At 56.4% G+C, this 25,724-nt stretch overlaps 1 protein-coding gene across 5 annotated transcripts in view; it reads left to right on the top strand.

Moving 5' to 3' along the window:
* Nucleotides 1–12,878: 12,878 nt before the first annotated feature.
* TBX1 (T-box transcription factor 1) overlaps nucleotides 12,879–25,724 on the top strand; it is a 28,674-nt gene continuing 15,828 nt past the window's right edge. The window contains exons 1-8 of one of the 5 annotated variants that reach the window (XM_065033667.1): nucleotides 12,879–13,164; nucleotides 16,385–16,513; nucleotides 17,699–18,161; nucleotides 21,469–21,570; nucleotides 22,954–23,125; nucleotides 23,365–23,520; nucleotides 24,902–24,969; nucleotides 25,184–25,284. In XM_065033667.1, the coding sequence (XP_064889739.1) occupies nucleotides 16,480–16,513; nucleotides 17,699–18,161; nucleotides 21,469–21,570; nucleotides 22,954–23,125; nucleotides 23,365–23,520; nucleotides 24,902–24,969; nucleotides 25,184–25,284 (1,096 nt within the window). In that variant the 5' untranslated portion in view covers nucleotides 12,879–13,164; nucleotides 16,385–16,479. Of the gene's footprint in view, nucleotides 13,165–13,278; nucleotides 16,514–17,698; nucleotides 18,162–21,468; nucleotides 21,571–22,953; nucleotides 23,126–23,364; nucleotides 23,521–24,901; nucleotides 24,970–25,183; nucleotides 25,285–25,724 lie in introns of those variants that run through there. The other 4 variants (XM_065033666.1, XM_065033665.1, XM_065033663.1 and 1 more) reach the window with 4 other exon arrangements.

Genomic DNA, 25,724 nt, shown 5'->3' with positions numbered 1-25,724 from the left:
TCGTCACAGCCACAATGTCTGCATTGACATGAGTGGTTCAGGATGAGACAGCTTTTGAGCAGCCTTGATGCTCAATTAAAAGGCTTTTGGGAGTGAGGTGGAAAGTTAAAGAGACTGATGGAGTGACCTACCTAGCATGTGTACTTCTGCAAGCCACTGCTTCCCACTTGCGACAGGGATGAGGAGCTCACTGGGGACCCCTTGCCAGCCCTTGCTGCTGCACATGTCCCCAGTGTGCCCAGGCAGGGTGAGACATCTCTCCTTGTTGTGCTGGGGACATGGCAGCAGGGTTCAACAAAGGAAGCAGAGGAAAATGAAAGGAGGGAGCCCAGCCCTTGTTTGCCCATGAGGGGCATGAGGGAGCCCTGCTCTTGCCAGGTGTTATGATCCCTGCTTGGGATCCCGCCAGGTTCACCAGGGAAAATGGTACTGGGCTTTTTTCACATTGTTCCTGGTGGATGGGCACTTCCTGAGCCTTTCCAGCGTCGTGTGGAAGGGGAGCAAAAGGAAAACGGAACCTTTTTTTATTTTCCTTCCTTTTGCAATTTCTCTGTGATCACAAAAAGCCATATTGCAGCTAATTTTCCTGCCTCCGTTCACACGGGCATTTTGCAATGGCACAGGAATTCCTCTATGAGGGACGTGGGTTCTTCTGATGCCTCTTGGCCGACACCGTTCCTCCCTGCACTCTCCGAGCAGCTGACTTACCAGCGTCCTGCACTCTGGAGCTTGGGGTGCAGTGTCGGGCCCCGCTTCTCACCCACTGCCCTGGCCTCCAGGGTCGGGGAACAGGATAGTGCTGAGAACTGACGTAACTCACTAGGTGCCACTTGCAGCTGCTGTAACTGCAGATCTACTGATCCCACTGACTCTGCGCTGATTTACCTGGCTAAGGAGAGGTCTAAAATTATGAAGGGGAATAAAAGTTGCAGAATTTTGTGCTCTCTATTAATGACCGCGTCACTCAGCAGCCATATAAAGAAGTTGCAGAGCTCAGCAGGTACCCAAGGGGACTTTCTGTGTGATATGAAGATGAAAAATCTTTCAGTTCATCACTTCTGGAAAAACAGAGGTTTTGGCTAACCTGAATGTCTCCCAACGGGAGAGCAGTCCTACCCTCAGTGCAGGCAGGATGCAGCACGGATGCGTTTGCTCACGAGAGTGTGTGTGGCCACATTGCTTCCCTCTTGCCATGCTGCAGTTTGTCGGTGAGGAAAACCCAGTGACCCCCAGGGTGTTTCAGCAGGATCTGGGCTGGGAACAGGCCTTCTTCTTGCCTTGAGCGTGATCAGAGCTCTGAGACAAGCAATGGGACCCGGCTCCGAGCATCCACCACCCCCTAATTCCTCCCCGGTTCAGTTTTCACTTGCTTTCCCTTAGTAAGGACATTCTTTTTCTCTTTACCAACTGTAAAGCTGGGGAAACCTAATGCCAGTATTAAGAAAAATACTTTTCAAATTATCCTTTAGTTCCAACAGCTTAATGTCCTTACACATGCTTAGTGTGGAGTTTCAGCTTCATTTGTCTGCAGCAGGACAGCCTGCCCCGGTTGGGAGCAGCAGGACCCCTTTCATGTCAATGTGCTGGTCCCCCAGCCAGCTGCAGGGACAAGAGGCCATGTGGAGCATCAAGCCCTCCCAGGAGAAGACTCCTGAGAAGGGCTGAGCACAAATAGCTGGTTAAGTTTTTGAGGTTGTATCCATCCATGCTGGAAAAGATGCAATGGGTGAAGTGGTCCTTTCACCATGGGTGGTGCTGAGGGTTTCTGCAGCTCCTGTGCTCTCACATGGCTCTGAGAGCAGGACCTGGTGCCTATTACTTCAGTGTGGACATGGCTGTGCTTTGTGCTCTGTGTGTGCACAGCACCAAGTACAGGGAAGGACTAACCCATGGCATGAGCCTGGGGATTTCATGCTTGCCTGGTGAGGGGCTCTGCCATCATCCCCTCAAGGTGGGAATGTGAGTTATGTGCCAGATGAGGCTGTGGAGAGCGAAGCAATCGAGGTGATGACATCCAGGGCATCTGTGTGGGCATAGGTGGTCCTTTTGGAGAGTAGCAGGACAGGCAGGAGCCAGGCTGCAAGGTGGTCTGCTGCCGAGCCCTTCCTACCTCCCTGCACCACTGAGCCTGGATAAAAGCAGCTGTAAGCTGGTGGGGATGGCTGGCAGCTTGTCAGGTGCTTTTCCAGCTGCAGTGGTTGCAACCTGTACCCTCAGATCCACACTGCCCCACCTGTGCAGCTTCTCTGCATGGCACAGCCACTCTGGCTGCCTTCCCCAGGGTTTTTTGGGTGAAGGAACACATCATCCCAAAGCAGGGTTGCCCTCCACCCCCTTTCCACTGCCCCTCCTGCCCCCTCCTGCTCCACAAATAAACAGGGAGGTGCTGACAGCTGCCAGGTTTGGTCAGAAGACTTTTGACAGAAAATTGAAGCCCCCACTGCGAGGAGGGTGAGGCAGGGGGGCTGTGTGCTCGCAGGGGAGCCAGGAGTGCAGCTGGGCTGAGGAGGCTGCATTTTTAAAACTAATTCAAATACCAGCCTGATGCCCACCTGAGCAGGGAGAGCTGTGAAAGCCCAGCCCAACTTTTAATTTCCTTTTCTCTCATTTTTCTTTTTTTTTTTTTCCCTGAAGTAACTCATACGTAACATCTGGCATTCATCTTTTCTTTCCTTCACACGCATGGCAGAAACCCTGGTGTGAGTCATGTCCATTTAAATATGGAAGCACATCATAAAACCTAATGGAGAGTCCAAGAGGTGAGCTTTTATGTGGTTAAAACTTATAGAGAGGTCAAGATTGTTTGGTTTAAACATGGGGGGTTATTCTGTGCATGAAGGTGGTCCTCTAAACCTTTAGGAAGGCTTGTTTGCTCAGTGCAAGAGCTCAGCTCAGCACCCCGTGGTTTTACTTTCTGGCTCTCGACAGCACTGTGATTGCTGCAGGGAGAGGCTGTGTCACCACAGCACTCCTCATCTCCAACAGAAGGGAAACATGGAGCACAGGCCACATCCCACAGGTATGGGGACCCACAGCCCCATAGAGGAGTCCCCAGCCAGCAGCAGAAGTGGGAATTGGGGCTGTGTCGACAATGGGGTTTTGTTGTTGTCAACTTGCTCCTGGCAAAAGGCAGCAATGGTGATGCTGCCTGTCCTGCAAAGCCAGGGGAGATTTGCATTCACCCATCACCTGTAAAACCTGACATGTTTTATATGACAGGGAAGAGGAGGAGTGTTAACAATTCATTTCTCCTTGTTAAACTCCGTTTTTGTTTTATTGACTCTGAAATAACTTTTGGTGACCATTTATTACTACTTTATTGGCTAGTTTGTTGTGACTAAACACATGATAAAGCAAACCTTCTGTTCAGGGCTGGCACAAACATGCTGTTTGATCTCTGAATTCTTTTGCCTGATGCACATTAGCCTGAGCCAAAACTGGGGATCTGTTGCCCATCTGAGGTCAGACAGTCCCTGCCTGTCCCTAGGACAGAGTCTGGAGACTGTCCCAGCCATGGCCATGGGCGTGAGTCCCAGTCCAGGGAAGCAAGGGCAGCTCAAAGCTTCAGGCTTCTCCTTACTGATCCCCTGGACAGGGATAATTTTTGACTGTAAACAGACAAGTCAGTCAGGGTTATTAACCCTGGATTATATCAATGTGGATGATGGGTGTAGTCAAGGTCACGTATAACTCTATTCAGCACAGTCTTGGTTGTGGCAGGCACCAGAGTCAATCCATCCCATGTCCTCAGACACCTGCTCTGACCAGAGGCTGCAGATTTAGGATGCAATTAAAATAACGACAGCCAGGGGCAAAGTCCCTGACAACTTAGAGGCTTTAAGCACTTAGGGTTGCTCTGTGGTGCTCCCTCCCTCCAGCCTTGTTTCCATTACCATAACAACATCTCTGTTTACTGCTGGTGTCCCTGGTTATCTAACGCTAGCATGCTGAGTCTCTTGACTCATATAAGCCCCTTCCTCAGCTGTCTTTTGAATTTTCCACTATTTAACCCCCAGTTGTCAAGTTTGCTCTGGACTGGATGATTGTAGCCTGCACAGTCACCTCTGAGAGTGAAGAAGGAGGTTGACGGTCCCTGTTCGAGACTCTCTCTCTGCTTCTGGGCTTTGCTCCAGTATCATATGACCACAGGGGCCAGCACAGTTGGGTTTTGGTGTGGGACCAACCTTTGAACAGAATCGAGGAGCAGTGGCTGGTCCTCATGATAGTGGGAAATCTCCCAGGTAACTTATCAGCATATCCTGCTCCTGACCTCAAAGTTTCAGGTCTGATCAGCAGAGGCTGGAGCCCTCCTCTGACCTCAGAGATCCTGGGGATGCTCTTCATGCTTTCTGCTCCCTTCCTGCAGACCCCAGGGACAGACAATACCCTCATCTCATGCCGACCTGCTCTGTATCCGCTGCGCTTGTGTTTATTCATCACACGCCAGGCTGCTCGCGAGGAGAGCATAGTGAAGCTGGGTTTCTTCACTCTGGCTAATCTGCGGTTTCTCCTCTGCTGAAGACATTTAAGTGCTTGGAGAAGGTGCAATTTCATTTAACATCGCTCTGTCCTGTCTCTCGCTGCTTCCTGCCAAGAAACTGTCAGTTCCAGCCGAGCTTCCCGTTTCCTTGTTCTTTGCCATACCATGAAGTCTGGGCTCAGTTTGTAGCTCCTATAACTGCAGGAAAACAAATCTATCCTGCTCTTACAGCCCAGGGCTATGCCTGAACTTCCCTGGGCCCTGTGTTTGCTCCTGCACTATTCCTTCTCTTCCAGCCTTGCTGCCAAAAGGCAGAGAAAATGGAATCTCACGCTAATAAACAATCCAGGTTGAACAGTCAAAAATGCCCCCTGTCCAGCCTGACTTGCAGTCTTCCGCCTTGCCAAAGCTGAGAGAAGTGGGGAAGAGTGTGTTGAACTGGGCTGCTTTTAGACCCAGACTTATGCAGAAGAGAGACAGACAGCAGGACACTGACACCAAACCCACACTGCTCTAGGTTCTCAGCAGGGCACAATGATGGGATTTATCTTGTTCCCTCAGCCCCGTTCCCTTGTCAGTGTCTCCCCTGCTCTTTTTGATTTTTCAGGTACAAGGTCTGCTAGTCTTTCCAAAGGGTTTCTGTGCAGGTCTGTCAGAGACGCTGCCATATGTTTTTCATTTTGATAACTCCCCTATGGTGTCTGTTATCACCCAACTCTCTATTAAGATTTATTCCTGTTATTGTAGCAGTCATTTTCCCCAGTACATATGCATTGTATTTGGAGAGAGTCATAACCACTCTCCACATCCAACAGATGCTGTAGTCAGAGAGACTCCTGCTTCCATTTACCAGACCTTTCTACTAATATGGGATTTCACCAATAACCACAAGCACTGTTCGCTCCCCAAGATTTCCGCACTGTCATTTCTTGACTGTGTTAGTGGCAAAGCACCGATCAGAGCTCTAGTTCCTTGCAAAGTGAAGGTTTTGCTTGGCTTTGCTTTTCAGCCACTTCCCTGTTCAAAGTAATGGGAGACTCCTGCTTCTGATGGCTGGAAGTCTGTACAAGGAGAGGGGTGCACAGACCCAGGATGCGCAATGGCCACTGTGGAAGGATCAAAAAGCTGGTTCCCCTCACTAGTAGAATTTGATGAGGGTGTGTTGGGGGAGAGCATGGGACCCGCTGGACCTGCTACATGGATTTAAGAAAGTGCAACAGTACCTTACATGGGGCTGGATGCAGTGGGAGGGTTCAGGCTTCTCTGGCATTGGTTTGGTGGTGCACTTTGACTCTCCAGCCTCACCTCCTCTGCCTGCCCAGCAACACTGAGAGCAGCAGCAGACAGCAGGCCTACAGGAGCTGCCTTGGTGGACAAGCAAACCCAGGGGCACATAAACTGAGGACAAAACAGCATAACCTTTTCCCCCTGAGTCACCAGCTTCCCTCCCTGCGCCCACAGCCCTCTCTAATGTATCTCGAAATTGCTGAGTAAAACCAGTTATAGGGCAGAATAGTGCTGTAACAGTGCAGGGGTGCAAGCGAGGGGAGTGAAATGGTTTGACTTGGTCCCAGTATCAAAGCACCTGGGCAACAACCAGAGAGAAATCACAGCTCATTTTTCATTCTCAGCCTTTGCACTGGGACACAGGCACAGCCAGGAGCCTGCGAGCCAGCCAGGGATGCAATGAGGCCCAGCAGCACCGCCAAGATGAGCAGAGGGGTGATCTTGGCAGTGGCCAACCTCGATGCTGCTCTGCCACTTGGCAAGAGGGTATGAAAGAGATGTCTACCCATCCACCCTCCCCGGGGCCTGACAGTGACCCCAGCCCCATGGCTGCTTTGCTCTGGTCCCTACCACAGGCAGCAGTGTAACTTGGGCTTCCTAAGGGAGGCAGCCTGCCCACAGCATCCACAGACCCTTCCAATTTGCCCCTCTTTCATCCTGTAGCAGTTTGGGCAGCTCATACGGAAGAAAGGAGCTCCAAATGCTTTCCGGGCCTAATAATATCCATCAAAGCATTTCCAGGGCTGAGGCGAGGATATACAGTGCAGCACGCAGAGCAGGAAATGGGCTCGGGTTTTCCAAAGCTGCCTCTTCCAGCCATAGCAAACCACAAGATCACGGGAGGACAAGAGCACTGCGCTCGTGGCTTTGTTTGCCCCAGAAGGAATTGATTTGATGAGAAAGGAAATTGGCTTTCTTTAATCTGTCCTTGTGCTAATTCCGCAGAGGAAGGCGTGAGTCGGGTTGCGCTGGCAAGGAAAAGATCCGGCACTGCATCGGCAGTTCCCGAAACTGAACCACCCCCCAATGCCAGTCGGTCCGTGCTGTTTGCGAGGGTGGTGATGCTTCCTGGGCCATGGCCCACTGGAAGCACCCACGGACTGCAGTGAGCTGTGCGTGGCAGAGGAGGAAAGCAAGGAACCCTTGCTTTCAGGGCCAGCAGGAGTTTGGGCCTGGGTGTATTTAGGTCCTCTTACACATCTATCACCCTCAGACCATGCACCTCTCACTACTGGCTTCACTGGGGCCAGGTTTTCTCCAGCAAAAGCCAGGAGGAAGGAAACAGCTGTGCTGCTTCTCATCTCTGGGGAATCTGACCATACACCTTCACATCTCTTTTCCAAACCCTGTCCCTGAGCCCGGTAGAACAAGGAGGATGTTCCTCATGCATCAACTATGTGTGTGAGAACAGGTTAGATTCAATCACTGTTTTGCATTGAAAATACTCTTTGAGAGAATCACAAAAAATGCAAGAAATCCATGGGAACGTAGATTCCTGACTGGTTGCAGGCTGGCATTTCAACAAAAAAGGGAGAAATGGAATTAATGAGTGGGAAGAACAAGAGTTAACTAAGATGACATCAGAGAAGAGCTAGAAATGGTGCAGTGTTATTTTATACAACAAAACCTAGAAATACTATAAATAAATTATACAAAAACCTAAGCCAGGATTATCCTGGATCCTTTTCAATGCCAAACAGCTTTCCCAAGGTGACTAAACATCATCACTGTTGCTTGCACAGAAGGATATTGGGATGCAAATAGCAAAGGGATTTAAATGTGCCAAGCGACCCTGGGTACCCCTGGTTGAACTTGTTTGAGGCATCTTCAGGCATTGCAGAGGCAGGAATGGGAGCACTGAGCCTTGCTCTGTTCTGCTCTGCTTCATTATGCCTAGTTAGTTTGGTAACACACCCTTAGCAGGGCTTGTGCAGGGATTACAAAGCCTATTGTAAGGGCTTCCCGGTGTTTGATGAAGTCCCTGCCCCTTCCTTTCCGTGAGATGCCTGTCAAGCGGTACTAGGTCTCCAGCCAGTACTCCGCAGGCAGGAACACACAGGGCACATCGTGCCTGTTGGCAGGGCTGGTCTCTGTGCCTGACAGACCCTGACCACAGTGGTTGCCTACTCCAGTGGCCTGGAGCTCCGGCAGAAACAGTCTGCTTGTCCCAGCACCCACAGCAAAATATCCGCCTGGATTGATGGGTGGTGGATGCAGGAGCCAGAGCAATGGCCTGAAATCCTCAAATTCCTTGTGCCTGGGAAGAGGGCTGTGCTGTCAGTAATACTTATGCGGGTCTGCAGGCAGAAGGAACCACTGCTCCTGCCTGACCTGCCCCACCACAGTGCTCCAAAAAGGGACAAGACGTCCCCCATGGCACAAGGAAATAGCAAGTGGAGCTGAGAACAATCCACAGGTCACAAGATGTCCTGAAAACAGGCACGTCCACAAGTGGGTAAAGTGAGAAAGAGGAGAAGGAGAAAGAGGAAGAGGAGGAGAAAAAGGAGGAGAAGGGGAAGGGGAAGGGGAAAGGGAAGGGGAAGGGGAAGGGGAAGGAGAAGGAGAAGGAGAAGGAGAAGGAGAAGGAGAAGGAGAAGGAGAAGGAGAAGGAGAAGGAGAAGGAGAAGGAGAAGGAGAAGGAGAAGGAGAAGGGAACTGAACAGGCTGCAGAAGCAACACTGCTCTTTTGTAGGCAAACAAGGGCTCCAGGAAGGGTCCTGGACTTGTCTTCAGATCTGCTCTGTGCTCCCAGAGACTGCACTCTCCATATGAATTTAACATGCACGAGCTGATCTCGGTGACAGCGCAGAGCCCAGTGCTTCTCAGCTGGATGCGTTCCAGAGGGTACAGCTCCAGCATTGACGCAAGAAGAAAAATCTCCAGGATGGTGTTAGTCAGTTTTTATGCTATATTGGATTTGAAGAAGCAGGTGACGTTGCCTGAAGCATCCATTTCTCATGGTGCTTGAGTTAAGTTTGCAGCGTGTCTGATGAAATACCCAGCAATGCAGGGAGAGAATTTATCCCAGGGGAGCCCCGCAGATTGTGCAGCCACCCATTAGCATGCTGAGCCTTGTGGTTTACTGTTTGTGTTAATTTGTTTGTGCTAACATACTGTGCTGTCTTAGTGATTAATATATAACATTGTCTGCCACACCAAATCCCCATGAAAACATGAGCTTCAGAACAAGTGATGTTGATCTCTTCTTTGTTGTGGCATGGGACAAGGTGGAAAAACAAGGAATGTCAAGGGTATTTTACTGGCCTAACAGAAAAGGGAAAAAGTTCTTGCAAGGAAAAAATTCTTACAGTATGGTTTACAGCAACAGCAGGCAGGGAGCTTGGGAGACACCTCATTTCCTGATGGACTGTGCCCATCTAACTGCAGCCCCATGCAGGGTGGCACCATCTGGGCCCCCCCTGCATGGCAGCTTTGCCCCCACACAGCCAACTTGCATGGCTGCAGCAGCTCCACCGGTGCAAGGCGTCTGTGAGGGTCAGGCCTCAGTGACTGCATCCAAACGAGAACCAGGCTGTCTTTAGCCAAAATAAATGTCTGTACAGGATGCTGCTGTGGGACTGAAGGAATATAAACCTTTGGTGCAACAACCACAATCGAGTAATGGAGAAATGCCTCCCTGTCCCTCTAGCGACTCGGTTGTAAGTAGATGGCTTGTAAAGGACTCTCTCTTCGCAGAGAGAATATAGCAAGAAGCAGCAAGGCAGTTGCTTTCCCTTCAGATGCAGCGCAGTGGCGGAGTCCTCCTGAACTCTGTGAGGCTCCTCACCACTCTTCCCCAAACTGGTGCTGCAATAAGGAAACACGCTTCAATTGAGCCATTTTTGGCACCTCAGTACTGGGACGGATCCTTCTTTCAAACTAAAAGCACCTCGTTTCCCTGTAGCTGCAGCCCCTTTTCCCTGCACATTCAGGGAGCGCAAGCAGCTGGGCAAGAGCTTTCCCCTCCTTGCCAGAACTGGGATCTGAGTGAGGAAAGGGCCAGGGCAGAGGGGAGCACCCACATATCAGGCACCCACTGTGTGTGTCAGCCTCAGGCAGCAGAGTAGCAACCCCTGTACAGAGCTTTTTGACAACATTAATGAGCATTAGTGAGGAGAGCAGTGACAGAGAATGAGTGTTTTTAGATGCAGCTCCTGGTGCACTCGAAACCAGATAAGCTGGTGGGTACTCCTGGGGAAGCCCCAGGCAATGACCCCAACTGCCAAGCTCCCTTGCCCATGCCACCCCAGAGCTCCCAAGGGAGCTCTGTGTGCTCAGGGGGTGGGTGGGATTCCCAAAATCTTCACAGTCCCAAACCGTGTGCCACCTTAGGCAGCTGCATTGCAGGAGAGCACGGATGTCTCATTGGAGGAGCACGAGCAGTTGTCGGGCTGGGGCGGGAGGGAAGAGGAAAAAAGAATAAAAAAAAGAGGGGGGAAAAGGGGAAAGAAAGGGAGAAATTGCACCGGCTGTGTGCTGGAGGAGACTGGCTGACAGTTTTATTTCTGAGAATTTCCCCGTGCGTGATCTCTACATTGGGATCTGCAGGCAAGTGACCCCATGAAACCAGCCCAAAATCCCCATGGCAAATAACGTGGAGCCAAAGCTGGCAAGCGGGAGCCAGCGGGGGGTGTGGGGAGTGCGGGGGGTGCAGGAGCCCAGCTCCCCTGAGCCCTGCAGAGCCCCATGTACAGCCACAGATTCCCCGCCATGCCTGTCTGCGGGGTCAGGCAGTCCACGGAGCCCCGCAAACCCCAGATTTCCCACTCATGTCACTGCCTATTAGCAAGAAAACAACTGTTTTTCATTAGGAATGTGCTGGTTATAACAATAATTATTAATTATTGGATGCTTTCTTCCTTAGGGCTTTTCTCTCTTCTTTTTCTTTCTTTCATTCGTTCATTCTTTCTCTTTTTGACTCTTTCTCCTTGTTTCTTTCTGCCCCTCTGTCCTTTTTCTTCTCTTCTCTTCTCTTCTCTTCTCTTCTCTTCTCTTCTCTTCTCTTCTCTTCTCTTCTCTTCTCTTCTCTTCTCTTCTCTTCTCTTCTCTTCTCTTCCTCCTTCTCCTTCTCCTTCTCCTTCTCCTTCTCCTTCTCCTTCTCCTTCTCCTTCTCCTTCTCCTTCTCCTTCTCCTTCTCCTTCTCCTTCTCCTTCTCCTTCTCCTTCTCCTTCTCCTTCTCCTTCTCCTCCTTTCCCTCTCATTTCATTTCCTCCTTTCCCAGCCCCGACTCCCAAACGCGCCCACCGGCAGAGCACGGCGCGGCTGCTGAGCGGAGCGGTGGATGCCGGTGGCGGCGGCCCGGGCAGGAGCCGTTCGCGGCGAGGGCTCAGGTGCCCGGTCCCGGCCGCCTCCCCGTGCTCCGTGGGCCCGAGCACCTGCCGCGCTGCCGCCGGACGGGATGGGGCATTCAAATCCCCGCTCAGCACCAGCGGCGGAGCCGGGCGGGAAGGGGACTGCCGGGTCCGGGCAGCGCCGCCCGCTGCCGCCGCTCGGGCGTCCCGACGGGCAGAGGGTAGCTGCTCGGGGCGGCCGCGGGGGCTCTGGAGGCCGCGCAACGGGGGCGAGCGGGGTCGGGGTCCCCCGGAGAAACCAACGAGCTGCAGCGCGGGAGTGAGCCCCGACAAGCACCAGGAGACCCCGCGGGGCCCCGTGCAGGGGCGGCAACTGGCACCGGGCTGTGGTGCCAGCACCCCCAGCCCGAACCGCTCCGGTGCGGAAAGCGGCTGGGTAAAGAGTCTCCGCAGAAGGCGGCCGCCCCCGGCGCGGTCTCGCCTTGTCTTGCCTTTCGTTCGTCTGTCCTGATCGATCTGGTCGTCTTTACGATGTATTTTCCTATATTTTTCTTTTTGCTTTCTCTTTCTGTCTTTGCTTGCTTTCTTGCTTTTTCTTTCTTTCTTTCTTTCTTTCTTTCTTTCTTTCTTTCTTTCTTTCTTTCTTTCTTTCTTTCTTTCTTTCTTTCTTTCTTTCTTTCTTTCTTTCTTTCTTTCTTTCTCTCTTTCTTTCTTTCTTTCTTTCTTTCTTTCTTTCTTTCTTTCTTTCTTTCCTTCTTTCTTTCTTTCTTTCTCTTTCTTTCTCTCCTTTCTCTTTCCATAATTTTCTTTCTCTTTCTAATTCTTCTAATATTTCTCTTTTCATTCTTTCTTCCTTTGTTTCTTTTTCTGTCTTTCTATTATTTTTTGTTTCTTTCTTTCTTTCTTTCACTCTCTTTCTGTCGGTCTTGTCCTACTTTCTGTCTTTCTGGGTGAGACCTGGTTAACACACTTGATTTTTGGATTTGAGAGATAGATTCGTTAATTTCGGTTCGCATAGTTCAAACGTCCGTTGCAGAATAATACTAACAGTCGTCGTAGCGGGAGTAATAACGAGAATTATTGTAATTATAATAAGAGTAGTCATCGATAACGGTCTCAAATTCAATGTTGGAAAATCCCCCTTTTTCCAGAACCCGTGGGAACTGCAGGCTTTTTTCACCTGCCGAAGTTTCCCTGGTCTCATCTTTATCTCCCCCCTTATAACGGATCCGTAAATGTTCGCCGCTCCCGTTAGCTGAACTTCTACGAATTATTATTATTTCCCCAGCAGCATCGCTACCGGCAGCGTTAGCCTTCCCCGTACTGTGTTTTTCCATCGCTCGCCGCTCACGGGCGGTGCTGCCACGGCGAGCGGAGAAGAGCGGGGTCGGCGGAGTCACCCTCCCCTCGCCCGGCCGTAGGAGCCAGTCCCGCCGCAGGGCTGTTCGTTTGGGAAGTGTGCGGAGAAATAAGCATGTGCGGACGTGTGCGCGGGGTGCGGTGCCGACGCCCCCGGCCCTGCGTGGCCCCGGCCCCGCTTGCTGCTGCTCGTTACTTGCTGCCCCGCGACTCAGCGGGGAGCCGGGACTGCCGTGCCAAGGCCAAGCCGGGCCGTGCGGGGCCGCCCCCAGCTCCCCTGCAGAGTCTGCGGCCCCCCCGCAGGCCGGGCTCACCGGGACCCGTTGGGGCGCCGGGGCTGGGGGCGGGAGGGACGACGGGGCCGGGCAAGGGCCGGGGGAGCGGGCAGAAAGGAGGGATTGCGGGAGGGACGAGAGAAGAGATGCGGGCGGAGGTGTGAGTGAGAAGGGCGGAAGGAGGGAAGGCGGCGAGCTGCAGGGCTGTGTCCCAGCCGGGCTCCGGGGGTGCAGGGACACCTGCAGCACAGCCTGGGCTCAGGGTGCGCAGAGAAACCGGGTCTGGAGGACACGGGCGCCTCTGCTGCAAAAGGGCCGCGGCTCGGTGCAAGCACGGCCCCGGCGGTGGAGCGGAACGGGGGTGTCCGTGCCTGGGGGCACTTGGTCGTGGGCAGAGATGCCGGTGGGAAGGCCCCTGCGAAGGAGGACCAAGGCAGCAGCCCTCGGTGTCCGCCCCTGCCTCTCCTGAAAGGTCTGGGCTATTGCGGGGTGCGGGGCCCAAACGGGGGAGGAGGTGGCAGCGGATACCTGCTGCGGGGAGAAGCCTCGCTGGGGCCAGAGGAGGTGGTTGGGCGGCGAGGAGGTGGCGGTGCTTGGGCCCCGGGGGGCCGCGCTGGGGCTGGGGGCTGTCTTCGGCGGGGAGGCGAGAGTCGTTGCAACGCGTTGCTTTCCTCGGTGCCGCCACGGGCTTTTGCACCGCCAGGGCCCGAGCGTTTTGGGGTAAAGCAGATGTGTGCCCGCGGAGAGGGAGGGGATTCTGCCTTTATTCCCCGTCGACCTCTCGGTGTTTCCGCAGCCGGGAGCCGATCGCGGAGGAGAGACAGCGGGACAATCCCGACCTCCCCTCCCACCTGCTCGGTCTAGGTGTAAGCTGGGGGGAGAGAGAAACGCCCCTCACCCTCTACCTCGTGCCCTTCCGACAGACTCCGAGCTTGATTCATTTCTTCCTTGGCCCAGGGAGGCCGTGGACAGAGCAGTATTGCTAACAGCGGGGTTAGCAACCCCTCGTCGAGGCTGGATGCGCTTTGCAGCGCTCTGGCGATGCGGGGCGGCCGCGGAACGGGAAAAGCACCCGCAGAGCCGGGCGAGACGCCTGGCAAAAGCGACCTTTGGGTTTAGGTCCTTTTAGGGGTGCAGAAGAGGGGAGGACCCCACTTGCAATGTAGTTCCGTGCCGCCGTGTCCCTCGGGTTTGCTCTGCCTCTGCGGGGTTCGCTCATAGAGGAGAAGCCGGGGATGATTTCTCCCTCCTGCCGTCTCAGCTGTGCCCGACACGGCTCACGCGTGTGTGAACCCCGCGCGGCCTACGAGGCCGGTCAGGGGGTGTGGGAACGGGACGCGGGAGTGTCCTCCGAGAAACCTGGGATTTCGGGGCTGCAGCCCCGCTACTCGGTGGGGGCCCGCTCCGCTGCCCCCGGGTACCGGCTGGCAACGATTCCCGGCAGGTCCCATGTCCCCGGCAGACACCGCTCAGCCCCAACCTCGCCGAGCGGGTGGACAGGCCGAGCGGCCCGTCTGCTGTCTCCGACGTGATGCCACGTCCAGCTGGGGCTTTACCTAGGGACCGAGTATAAACCTGAGAAACGGTGCGAGCAAGCAAGGCAAGGGCAGCAACCTCGAGCTCGCCGACTCTGCTGTGGCTCTGGAATCGAGGTTTTCCTTAATTTCCAGAGGGAGGAATATTTTCTTTCCTCCTGGGGCGGGGGCTACCCAGAACCGGGCATCAGCCCCTGAGCTCCCGGAGGCGGTTTGCAGCTCGCACTCGCGGCTCCTCGTTTTCTTCCGATATTGCCCCGAGGTGCCCTAACGAAATTCCTTGCCCTCCTCTTTGTATTGCCGCCAGGTAAGCAGCGCCGATCAGTACCGAGACACTCTTCTCCGTGGCGTGTCCTGAGCTCAGAGTAGAAACTGTCCCGGCCGGGAACCCCGCTGCCAGCAGCAGCGAAGAAACAAAACACCGATCGTGTCACGTTCTGCCCTTATGCCGTTAGCTGCAGGAACATATGCTCAAATATGTAAGAGTAGTCTAGATTTTTCTCTGCAAATATTTTTACCACATCCAAAGATAATATTTCAACAGAAGAATCAAGCCCCGCAGGCTACAGACAGGGCAGCTATATATAACCCGCTTGCTCACTCCGATCTCCGCGCATCGCTCGGGTTATGCAACCCCAATCGCGGCGGTAGCCACCGGCGCGCCCCGGCTCCGCCCGCCCCGTCGGGGCATTTCGCCCGGAACCTCGGTGAAGCCACCCGCTCGGAGGGATCGGCACCGGGACTGGGATCGGGACTGGGACCGGGGACGGGACGGGCCCGGCGGGGTGGCCACTCTGCTTCCCCCCACGCCTATGCGGAGGAAGGGCCCGGGAGACGCCGCGGCGCTCCGAGGGGCCGGTGCCGGGCGGTGAGTAGCGCCTCACCTTCGCCGGGGCGGGGAGGGGAACCAGGGCGGCCCTCCACGGCGGCGGGGGGAGAGCGGCCGCCGGCCCAGGCGGGCCGTGCAGGTGCTGCCGACGGAGCGGGCTCTCACGCCGAGCCGAGAGAAGGCTTGCCGACCGCCCCCCCGGTTGCTTTCTCTTTTCACCGCTTTTTGTGGCTAAGGGAATGTTCGAATGTCGACGGGCACTTGGTGGCCCGGGGCTGGGGAGTCTCATCCCGCTCCGGCGAGGCGACCGGCGGTACCTGCTGCCGCGGTGCACCCCGACGTGCCCGGCCCCCGTCTGCTGTGGCGGCTCGGGCTGCAAGTACCCGCGGTCGTCGGGCAGCGCGTCCGGGACAGGACAGCCCTCAGCCCCGCGGTGGATGCGGGCAGGAGGAAGGGACCAATTCCCCCTCTCGGTGCCGGACATCCGCAGCGTGAAGCCGGGCTCGGCTCGGCTGGGCTCGGCTCTTCCCTTCCCGCCGGCCGGCTCCCGGCGCCGTGATTGACACCGCCGGCCCCTCCACCCGCCCCGCAGCAGATCACATCCCTCCCCGCCGGCCGCTCGCCGTGCCCGGGAGGCGGGGAAGGGCCTCCCCAGCCCTTTGACACCGTCTCGGCAAGAGTTTCATCTCGCTTTCGCCGCCGTCGCCGCTTCTGCAGGCAAACACCCCCGGCTTCCATGTGACGCCTCCCAGCCGCTGAATGGGGAAAAGCGCCTATAAGGGAGCCACTTTCCCTACGTGCAAGAGAAAAGGAGGGGACGGGGGGTAGAAACAGGAGGTGGTAGTTTGGGGGAAGGGAAAAGAGCAAATAAATTAATAAATCACAGGGAGCGAAGCTGGGGGGAGAGAAACTGAGACCCCGGGGAAGAAATTCGTGGGGTTATTTATTCCCCCCCACTCCGGCTCCCTCTCGCTGACGGCGCTCGATCCGGCTGTTGCCGTGCTCGGCTCTGGCTGCAAAGGGCCCCTGGGAAGTTTCTTGCTCCCCAACGCCCTTCCCGGGGGGGGACACCAGAGGGTTTGGGTTGTTTTCTGTTGTGTTGTGTGGTTTTTTTTAAGCTTCCCTCCCCCCGTCTGGAAGGAGGGGGGGTCTCTCTCGCACCTCCCTGGATGGTGCGGTAGAAAGGAGGGGAATGAAGGGGTGGGAGGGGGGGCTCGCGGTGGGAGGCTGCCGCGGCTGCTGCTCCTGCATTGGTGTCTCCCCTATGGACGAAAACAGCCCTCTGTCTCCCAAGGCAAATGCTTTCAGTATCGCCTCTCTGATTTCAGTCGCCGCCGCCGCCGAGCAAGCAGGGAAGGGAGCGCTGGAGGAGCGCAGCGGTGGCCGCAGCGCGCCCGCCCGCCCCGGCTGCCGCCCGCAGAAGATGCACTTCAGCACCGTCACCAGGGACATGGAAGGTGAGCGCCGCGGTCGGCCCCGCAAGGCTGCGGGGACGGGACCCCCCGCCCACCGCGTCTCGGAGTGTTTTCACGCGTCTTGGCCCAGCGGCAGGGCCGGGGGGAGGGCATGGAGCGCGGCCTGCCCGCGGGGCCGGTCGGAGGGGGCTTTGCCGTGCCCCCCGCCACGCCCGGGCTCCCGCAGCCCTCCCTCGGCAAACAGGGCTCTGCCCGTGCCCCAGTGGCGGATTACACCGGCTCTGCCGCTTGGACCCGCGTCTCGTCGGAGGTGCTGGAGCATCCCCTGACAGCACCGGCCGTGCGCCGGGCAGCGGCGGGCCGGGTCTGGGCTCCCGTGGGCTCTGCAGCCCCTGTCCGGCCTGGGGGCCGTGGCTGAAGTAGCTTAAGAGACCCCCAGGACCTCGAGAAGCCTTTCAGCATTGGTGAGGTTCCGAAGGAGCCGTCCGTTCCCCGGGGCGGCCTGTCATGAGCCGCAGGGCCCTCTCGGGCCGGCGGCAGAGGGCTGCGCGGCCGAGGCCATCCCGGTGCTCCTCGGCGCGGACCCGGAGGTTTACTCTGGTCCCCGTCTGTTCCCCTACTCTCAGCCGGGGATGGGAAAAAGGGGGGATTGCCAAACCAGATCCGCCTTTCGTTGTCAGCTGCGGCGCCGCGGCCCCATAGCAAGGGATGTTACCTGCAGTGCCATAGCTACACGGAAATAAGAACTGGTTTCTTTCTTTGCGTGCCCCCCTCCTGTGTTTTTTGGGGGGGAGAGGGGAAGGGGGCGCGGGGAGCGAAGTTTGCTTTGTCCTAATTCGTGTGCAGTGAGAGGCCTTCTGCAGAGATAGCACGGGCTGTGCACCGCCACGGCTCCTGGCAGATCTCTCGGGTTTGCAAAAGAAAAAAAAAAAAAAAAAGAAAAAAAAAAAAAAAAGAAAAAAAGAAGAAAAAAAAAAGAGCCCAGGCAGGCAGCGGGAGCAGCGAGAGCAGCGAGCTCCCCGCCTGCCCCGGGGGGAGCGGGGCTGGGGCCAAGCAAAGCGGAAAGGGGGAGGCGCCCCGCTGGGCTGGGCGCGGGGCAGGAGAGGAGGCGGAGGGCACCCCGCGGAGCCGGCGCGGAGGCGGGGGCCGCGCGGAGCGGCGCGGAGCTGGGGGGGAAAGCGGGAGCCGGAGCGGAGCCCTGATCGCCTGTTTTTGGAATGATTTCAGCTATCTCCAGCCCCTGGCTCACCCAGCTGTCCCATTTTTGCGATGTTGCAGCTTTCACGGCCAACAGCCTGAGCAGCCTGAACGCCTCCGGGGGGTACCACCTCTCCCCCTCCCCGGGGGACCCGTACGGACAGCATGAGCCGCCGCACTACGAGCCCTGCACGGCTCAGCAGCACCCGCACCCGCCGCCTCAGCCCCAGCACGGCTACTCCTTTGGTGGGGCGGCGGCGGCGGCCGGGGCCAACCCGCCGGCCCCAGGCCCCGAGCCGACCGAAGGCGCCGGGGGATCCGCCGCAGGGCCGGCCGCCGTGTCGGGCTGCTCCACGGGGGCGACCGCCGCGGCCAAGGCGCCGGTGAAGAAGAACCCGAAGGTGGCCAACGTGAGCGTCCAGCTGGAGATGAAGGCGCTGTGGGACGAATTCAACCAGCTGGGCACCGAGATGATCGTCACCAAGGCCGGCAGGTCAGTGCAGAGCCCCCGAGCTGCCCCGGCTCTCCAGCCGCTCCCCCGGCCGCGGGCACCCAGGCTAGCCGGGGCGAGAGAGCCCGGCTGCGGGCCCGGCCGGCGGCGATTGAATTCACGGTTTAGGGGAATACTGAGGCCGACGAAGGGCGAGCTGCGGGACGTCCGGGCCCGGCGGTTGTCGTCATTCGATCTTCATGCTTCTCTCGGGGCGAAATCTCGGAGCTCTTGCGGCCCGAAGGCCTCGGTTGCTTCAGGGACAATCGCGAGGCTCCTGCGGGCTGGAGGCGAATGTGTGCGGGGGGCGGCGGGCAGGGGGGCCCGGCCCGGGGGAGCCGCGCCGTGCGCTCCGCCGCCGGGTTTCGCTCCCGTGGGAAAGGGCGCTGTGCTCTGCCGGGCGCCTTCGGCTTTCGGTTACCCCGCACGGGACTTAGATCAGTGTTCGCGGACGACACTGTGCTCCCGGAGCGGACAGCAACGGCACAGTGGGGGAAAGAAAATGCTTACAAACAGCCCCGTGCAATACCTGTAACTTTAAAAAAATTTAGTACGGGAAGATATTTTCCTTCCGGCGGGTACGCAAACAGACATTAATTCTGCACCTTGAAACGTCCTCCAGGACTGTTGCATTTCCCGACTATCGAGTAACGAGCCCCGCTTAGCCCAGCTCTCCTCGGCCCTGCTCCGGCCGCGGTTCCACCGGTGGCTCGACTCGGCGGGCCGGAACTCCGCTCCCGGGCGGGGAACAAAGGAAGCGGCTGATGCGACCGTGTTAGAAACGAGCAAAACATGTGGGAAAAAAAAGAGTACCCCCAATTACGGTTGTTAATTACTGCATTTAATTGCCATCACTGGGAAGCTCCGTGGCCGTTGGGGCAAAGCTGCGGAGCTTCCCCCATGCAGTCTCCTGGCAAATGGGGTGAGCGCATTGCTCGGGCTCTGGTCTCTTCCCTTGGTTTAAAGAGATCTGGCGAATGGGGAAAAAAAAAAAAAAGAACAACAAACAAATTAAGAAATCCCCTGGTGCCTGCTGTCAGTTAGCTCCGAGGAAGACTCCAGCGGCGGCAGATGGAGCCCCGGGCATTGTTGCAGCCCCCGTCGCCGGGGACAGAAGGGCGCAGCGCGGCTGGTCAGGCTCTGCTCCGAAAGGGCCCAGCAGAAGCGGGTGATCGCGGCCGCACGCTCCCACTCTCCCTCCAGTGATTTCTAGAGTCCCGAGGGTGCAAAAAATTAATTACATTTCTATATACACAGCTGAATATATATATTTAATTAGCAATTTACTAAAATAAAAAAAGGACCGCGACGCTCGCGGAAAAGCAGCCGGTGCAGGGGCCGGGACCCCGGGCATGATTTCCCGCAGACGGTGCCTGCCCCGGCGCCGGGTCGCGTAGCCCGCTGTCTCCGGCCGCGGCCCCCGAGCCCGGCGCCGAGCTCGGCGCTGCTTTCCTTAGCGGAAAAGGTCGTTCAGGCTCTAGGCGGAGGCTCTCTGCAAACAGGAGCTCTTCGATCTGGCTTTCTTCGCTTTCCCGGGACAGCAAAGTGACTGCAAATACCCACTCCAAAAGGGGTCGGAAATTAATCAGCTCGATGTGAATCAGGGAGTTTTTCCCTCCCTCCTCTTCATTTATTTTATGACACGGATAAATCTTCAGGCAGGCGGGTAAAAACAGGAGAAAACGGGGTAAAACCAACAGCAAAAGTCTCAGGGAAGGCGCTGCGAAGCCTGTTGTCTCCCACCTTCTCTAGGCTGGCCCTGCTGTTTGTCTAGGTGGGTCTTATAATCTCGGGTTGTTTGTTTTAAAATTAAGTTTTAAAACAAGAAACACCGGAGCTGGAGCTAATGGGGGGTTTTACACCTTTAAAAATAATAATAACAGAGGGAGCGATTGGAAACGTCCTCCAGAGTTTGCTAAAGCGTTACAGAGAGGGAGACGCAGCCGCTCGATTCTGATGCTGCCCAGCAGTGCCGGGCCCGGACTGGAAGTAGCTGCGGGGCGATAACCCCGCTGTCCCATCGCCCTGGCCACGGTGAAGGCGGGCAGCCTTTCCTCTGCGCAAACAGCGGTGCACAACCAAAAAAGCCCTGGAAAGAGGCAAAGCAGGTCCGGCCCTGCGCCCCAAAAATGGGCTGGGGGGGGCTCTAGATATCCGGGTTTGATCGGGTTGTTTTTTCAGCGGGTGTTGGAAGTTTGGTTTTTCAACGGCTGCAAACCCCCTTCCCTAATTGCCGCCCGCTGTCGCTCGCTTCGTTTCCTGCTCGTGCAAAAAAAAGAAAACATATCAAACATAACCGAGATCATAACGAGCTCCGACTCGAGGAATCGTGGCCTCCCTTGAGCCTGGGACATGTGCCTCCGGCTTGGCCTGGGGTCCCCGGGTGTCTGCGCGAAGCAGAGCACTGGGCACATCCCGCGGGCCGACCTGCCCTGCCCGGGGCTCCTTCCCGTTCTTCTGTCGCCTCGCAAAGTAGCAGGGACCGGGAACTCAACTGCGCTCCGACAACGAAGCGGAGCCGAGGCGGGACTTACTGGGAGATGCCCGTTGCCCTCTAGTCCCTGCCCGCTGGTGGGGTGCGTGTGCCCCTCCGGGCTGCGAGACGTCTTCCGCTGGACCCAGGGACCACGCTCTGCCGTAACTTGTGTTTCAAAACTGGCGCAGATTGGGGGGGAGGGCAGAAACTTCAGAAGTGGGAACTCGGTTCCCTCGCGTTGTCCGCAGGAGGTTCTAGACGTGCCCCCCAGGCTACCCGAGCCTCCCGGGGCTCTGTCCTGAGCCGGAGTGTGAGTGCAGAGACGGGGTAATGCCTTGTCAAATCAGGTCAGCTGGAAAGATGGGGAAACCTCAGGGAAGAAATTATTTTCACTTGTGTCTCCCCGTGGCAAAGGAGGAAGTTGTGGCGTTTATTGCTCCCTAGCCCTTGCCTACTTGCCGTGGCCCGGCATTTGGGGGCGCCGGCACAAGCGGCTCAGGAACCGGCGGAGAGACAGGTCTGCCCAGTGCTGCCCCGGCTCGTCCTTCGGGATGCTGCCGAGGGCCGGAGGACATGGCATCCCCTATTCTCACGCTGCCCGGCCGTATCTGCCTTTTCCTCCCGTTCCGTACGGCGGTTTCTGCGAGGGGACCCGACATCGCAACAGTGCCGGGCATCGGGGCAGCTGGAGGGGAAGGGCTGGGGAGGCTGCGGGGTTCCCGCACCCGCCCGTGAGCACCCCCGGGGCGAGGAGGGCGCAGGTACCCTCAAGAGCCCCTCGGGGCTTCCCGCTGCCCCTCAACTCAGCTCTCCACTCTCTCCTCTCTGTGCCAGGCGCATGTTCCCCACCTTCCAGGTGAAGATATTCGGGATGGACCCCATGGCTGACTACATGCTCCTTATGGATTTTGTCCCCGTGGACGACAAGCGATACAGGCAAGTAATACCGTGCCCACCCTGCGGTGCCCGGCATTGTAGGGGCTGGTGGGCGCTGCCCGCCCCTTCCCTATTCGGGCTGAGGGATGCGTCCATGGGTCCGACAAGGGTCGGTGAGAGACCAGCAGGAGATGCGGGAGGTGCATGCCCTGGGATCGTTTCCCACCGTAGCAACAAGTTTGGGGCCGGGAGCGGCCCCTCTCGCCTTTCGCACAAGGCTCGCAGCGGCCGGGGTGGGCAGAAGCACGGGTTACCGCGGGGTGGCATGGCAGGAGCTGCCTTGTCCTGCCCAGAAAAGCCCTCCGCGTCCCGCTGCTCCCTGTCTCCACCGGGCAAACGCCCATTCCCCTCTAACAAAAATCCCTTCCGTGCTCTTCGAGTACTGTAGTGTCTCGGCAGGGACAGGCGGCCCGGTGATGCCGCCCCCTCGGGCATCCCGGTGCTGTGCCGTGCCCACCGGGGAGCCCGCTGGGTGTTTGGGTGGAGAGAGCGAGTTTTCCGCTCTGGAAAGACACGGGCCGACCGAGTCACAGAGCCCTACCCTTGTTTCCAGCGGCAGCATAGGAAGGCCTTGGAAGCTGGCAACTCGCAAGGCAGCGATGCGGTCTGATTTGCAACCCCTTTAATTTAAAGACAGTGAAAGGCGCATTATGTATTTAGCTTCAGATCAGGACGCCGAGCAGGCAGCCCGCATAGGAATCGCAGGGTCCGATATATAAATATTTAGACAGATATCCAAATTCTCAGGGCGTCCTAGAAATGTTTGCTTGTCAAGGGAAGTGGGATATATAACATCCAATTGAGTATATCTTTAAAAAGTAATGTTTCTGCTTCAGTCCAATGGTGTCTAATTCCCCCTGTGCAAACACTGGCTTTTAAAGTAAACACGTGTATAGAAGATTGGTTTCTCTGTTTTAAATGTTACTGTTGAATAGGTACTTTGAAAAAAAATGAAACAAGACTGCTAAACTCTGGACGTGCTATTAATCTACACATAAATTTCCACTCTTCACTTAAAGCGAGAACATTACTGTATAGAGGGCTCCCTTTCACCTTTTTTTTTTTTTTTTAAGAGGAAGGGGGAGCTTTTGTGGCTTCTTTCCCAAGTCTGTGCAGGTAGCTATAAATTTCTTCCATCCTGCAGATTTCTCTCCCACCAGTTCCATCGGTGACCTGATAAAATATTATTTTCCTCCCGCGACGACTCTGGCTGCAGAGCAGAGCTCGTTCCTCTCGTTACCGTGGGAAGCTGGAATGATGGGGGAGGCGGCGCTTTGTCCTCGCTGGGCCGGGGGGACCGTCCCGGGCCAGACTCTGCGAGCCCGGGGGGGCGGTGGCGGGAACCCCCCGGGCCACGGCTGAGGGTGCCCTCCCCTCCGGCAGGTACGCCTTCCACAGCTCCTCCTGGCTGGTGGCCGGCAAAGCCGACCCCGCCACCCCCGGGAGGGTGCATTACCACCCGGACTCCCCGGCCAAAGGGGCTCAGTGGATGAAGCAGATCGTTTCCTTCGATAAGCTCAAACTGACCAACAATTTGCTGGATGACAACGGGCATGTAAGTGTTCCTGGCGGAAGGTGTCAAACACGGGGCTGCACCGGGAGGAACTCCCCGCGCCGTGATTCCCGTGGGGTGTCCCTGCCCACATCCCTTCCCATGGGCTCCGCGCCCCCGTCCTGCCCAAGCCTCGTGGCTGCCTCTGGGCAGGGGGGGCCGGCAGGGCCGGGAGCTGTGCTCTCATGTCTCCATGCTCCGCCTGGATCAGTTATTGTCTCCTTGCTCGTTTTATCATTCAGATCATTTTGAACTCCATGCACAGATACCAGCCGCGTTTTCACGTGGTCTACGTGGACCCCCGAAAAGACAGCGAGAAGTACGCGGAGGAGAATTTCAAAACCTTCGTATTTGAAGAGACGCGCTTCACAGCCGTGACCGCCTACCAGAACCACCGGGTGAGGCGGGAACGGGGCCCGGGGCAACAAAAGTGGAGGCTGGGGTCGACCCGGAGGTACCACGGGTGCGGGCGCGCCCGGCACTGGCGCAGCCCCTTCGCCTGGGTGTCGGGCTGAAGGCCGGGGTGCGGGCGTCCGGCGGCGGCGGGGGTGTCTGGGGACATTCCTGCCTTCTCCTCCCCATCTGCTAAACCCATTCCGGGGCAGCGCAAGGAACCCGATAGCCGGGGAGCTGCGCAGAGCTGCATCACTGCACTCCGAGGGAGCGACGTGAGCTCCAGCCCCATCGCCAGCTTCCCCCCACCCGGGGAGACCTCATTACCTATGTAAACCCGAGACTGGGGCTAGTTGGGAAACTACAGGCTTCCCGCTGCGAAACGTCACTCACAATTTGTCTGGATAAATCTGCGATTTTACTTCTCTAAACTCGCAGCTGTCTGTTCCTCGCCAGAATACAGCGATATGTTAAAAAAAGAAAGAAAACGAAACAAAACAACCCACTCCCCCTAATCTGATGCGGATTGCTGGGCAGCAGTTAATCCAATTGCTTCTTTAAATCGTATCAGTGTAATGTAAAGAGCAGGAATCCCAGCCGCGAGTGCAAATACGATTTCATAGTGGGGGCTTTTCAGCGCTGCTCCAAACCGCCCGGCTCCGTGCTGGTGCCGCAGCCCTCGCTGGGTCTGGGTGTCGGGGTTGTCCCCAAGCAGCTGGTGGCGGTGCCACCCTCTGCACTGGCTCAGAGCAAATCGCCCCGGGGTCCCCCCAGGATGCTGCCGTGGGGCTGGAGCAAGGCTGTGCCTTTAAGGGGCTCCGGAGTCCCTCCCCGGCTGGCATTTGCCTGATGGCTCCGGACAGCTGCTCTTTCTCTCCTGCTTTCTATCAGTTTGACCTCTAAGGCTGGAACTGTCACTGAGGGGCTTAAAGTTTGTTTTTCAACTCATTCCGGAAACTCACAATCACATACTTTATCCGTGGATTTACTTAAATATAGAAAACGTCCTGCCTTCTCCCCGGCGAATTAAATAAATACATAAGTATGATTTATCCAGTGATTTGTCTTAGCTGCTCCGGTGGTGACCCATATAATGTGGCATTTTCTTACAAGTGCATTTACACAGCTTTTGCAGCCAACTTGGGCTGCCTCTCTTTTCGCCTTGAACTCATATTAGATAGCACACTAGACTGCATTTTCTAACAGAGGGAAAGCACATGTTTGTGCTCTGTGGCAGAGCGTGCCCCGGCTCCACCAGCCACCTGGGCCCTCTCTATTACACCAGGCACCACTGGCTCCCAGAGCCTGCTCAGAGACACCCTTGCTGGCTGATGCAGGAAGCCCCATGTATGCTGCTTTGAGACATTTCCCTGCTTCTCCTTACAGATCACACAGTTGAAGATTGCCAGTAATCCTTTCGCCAAGGGATTCAGAGACTGTGACCCTGAGGACTGGTAAGGCTGTGTGTTTATTGTCCGTGACTACACTCCACTCTCACCCTTGGTTTAGTGTGCACCTTCCCAGTTTACAGTTGCACAAGTCTTGCATGGGGTTTAGGGTACACTAGGTTGACCCCCATTTGCCAGCTGCAGCTCACAGCAACAATGCTGCACGTGCTCATTCTCTTGGACCATTGGCTCCATATCACTTCTCTTCTTCTTCTTCCAGGCCCAGGAATCACAGGCCAGGGGCCCTTCCTCTCATGAGTGCTTTTGCCAGATCCCGGAATCCAGTGTCTTCCCCAGCCCACCAGAATGGGACAGAGAAAGGTGAGAACACTCAGTGCATGCATGCTTGGGGCCAGTCTTACTCACCATGCTGGTGCACAGCGGGCACAGCTCCATTGCTAACAAGCTTTGCACTACCACCTATTTTTTAAACAAAAATAGTCACCTTCATAGCCTAATTCATTCTCCTTAGGTCTAAACCACTGTTGTTCTGCTTTAGCAAAATTGTTGCTTTAAAAAACACCGCCCTTTTTCTTTAGTGTCCAATTTTAGACTTTTCAGCAGCAAAGTCAGCTTTTCAGGCAGGGATGCTGTGAGGGCTGCTGGCTCCTGCTTGCGTTGCCCTTTTAACGCCCCTCGGCAGCGCGTCCAGCACCGACCCGCTCCCATTCAGGAGCTGCAGTCAGGTCGAACAGCACCTCTGCCCATTGACTGCTTTTCCATTACGCAGAGCAAACAACTGCAAAGACAGCCGAGGGCCT

This window comes from Columba livia, chromosome 17 (genome assembly GCF_036013475.1).
Source record: "Columba livia isolate bColLiv1 breed racing homer chromosome 17, bColLiv1.pat.W.v2, whole genome shotgun sequence".
Taxonomy (NCBI): domain Eukaryota; kingdom Metazoa; phylum Chordata; class Aves; order Columbiformes; family Columbidae; genus Columba; species Columba livia.
This window is presented reverse-complemented; position numbering and strand designations above follow the sequence as displayed.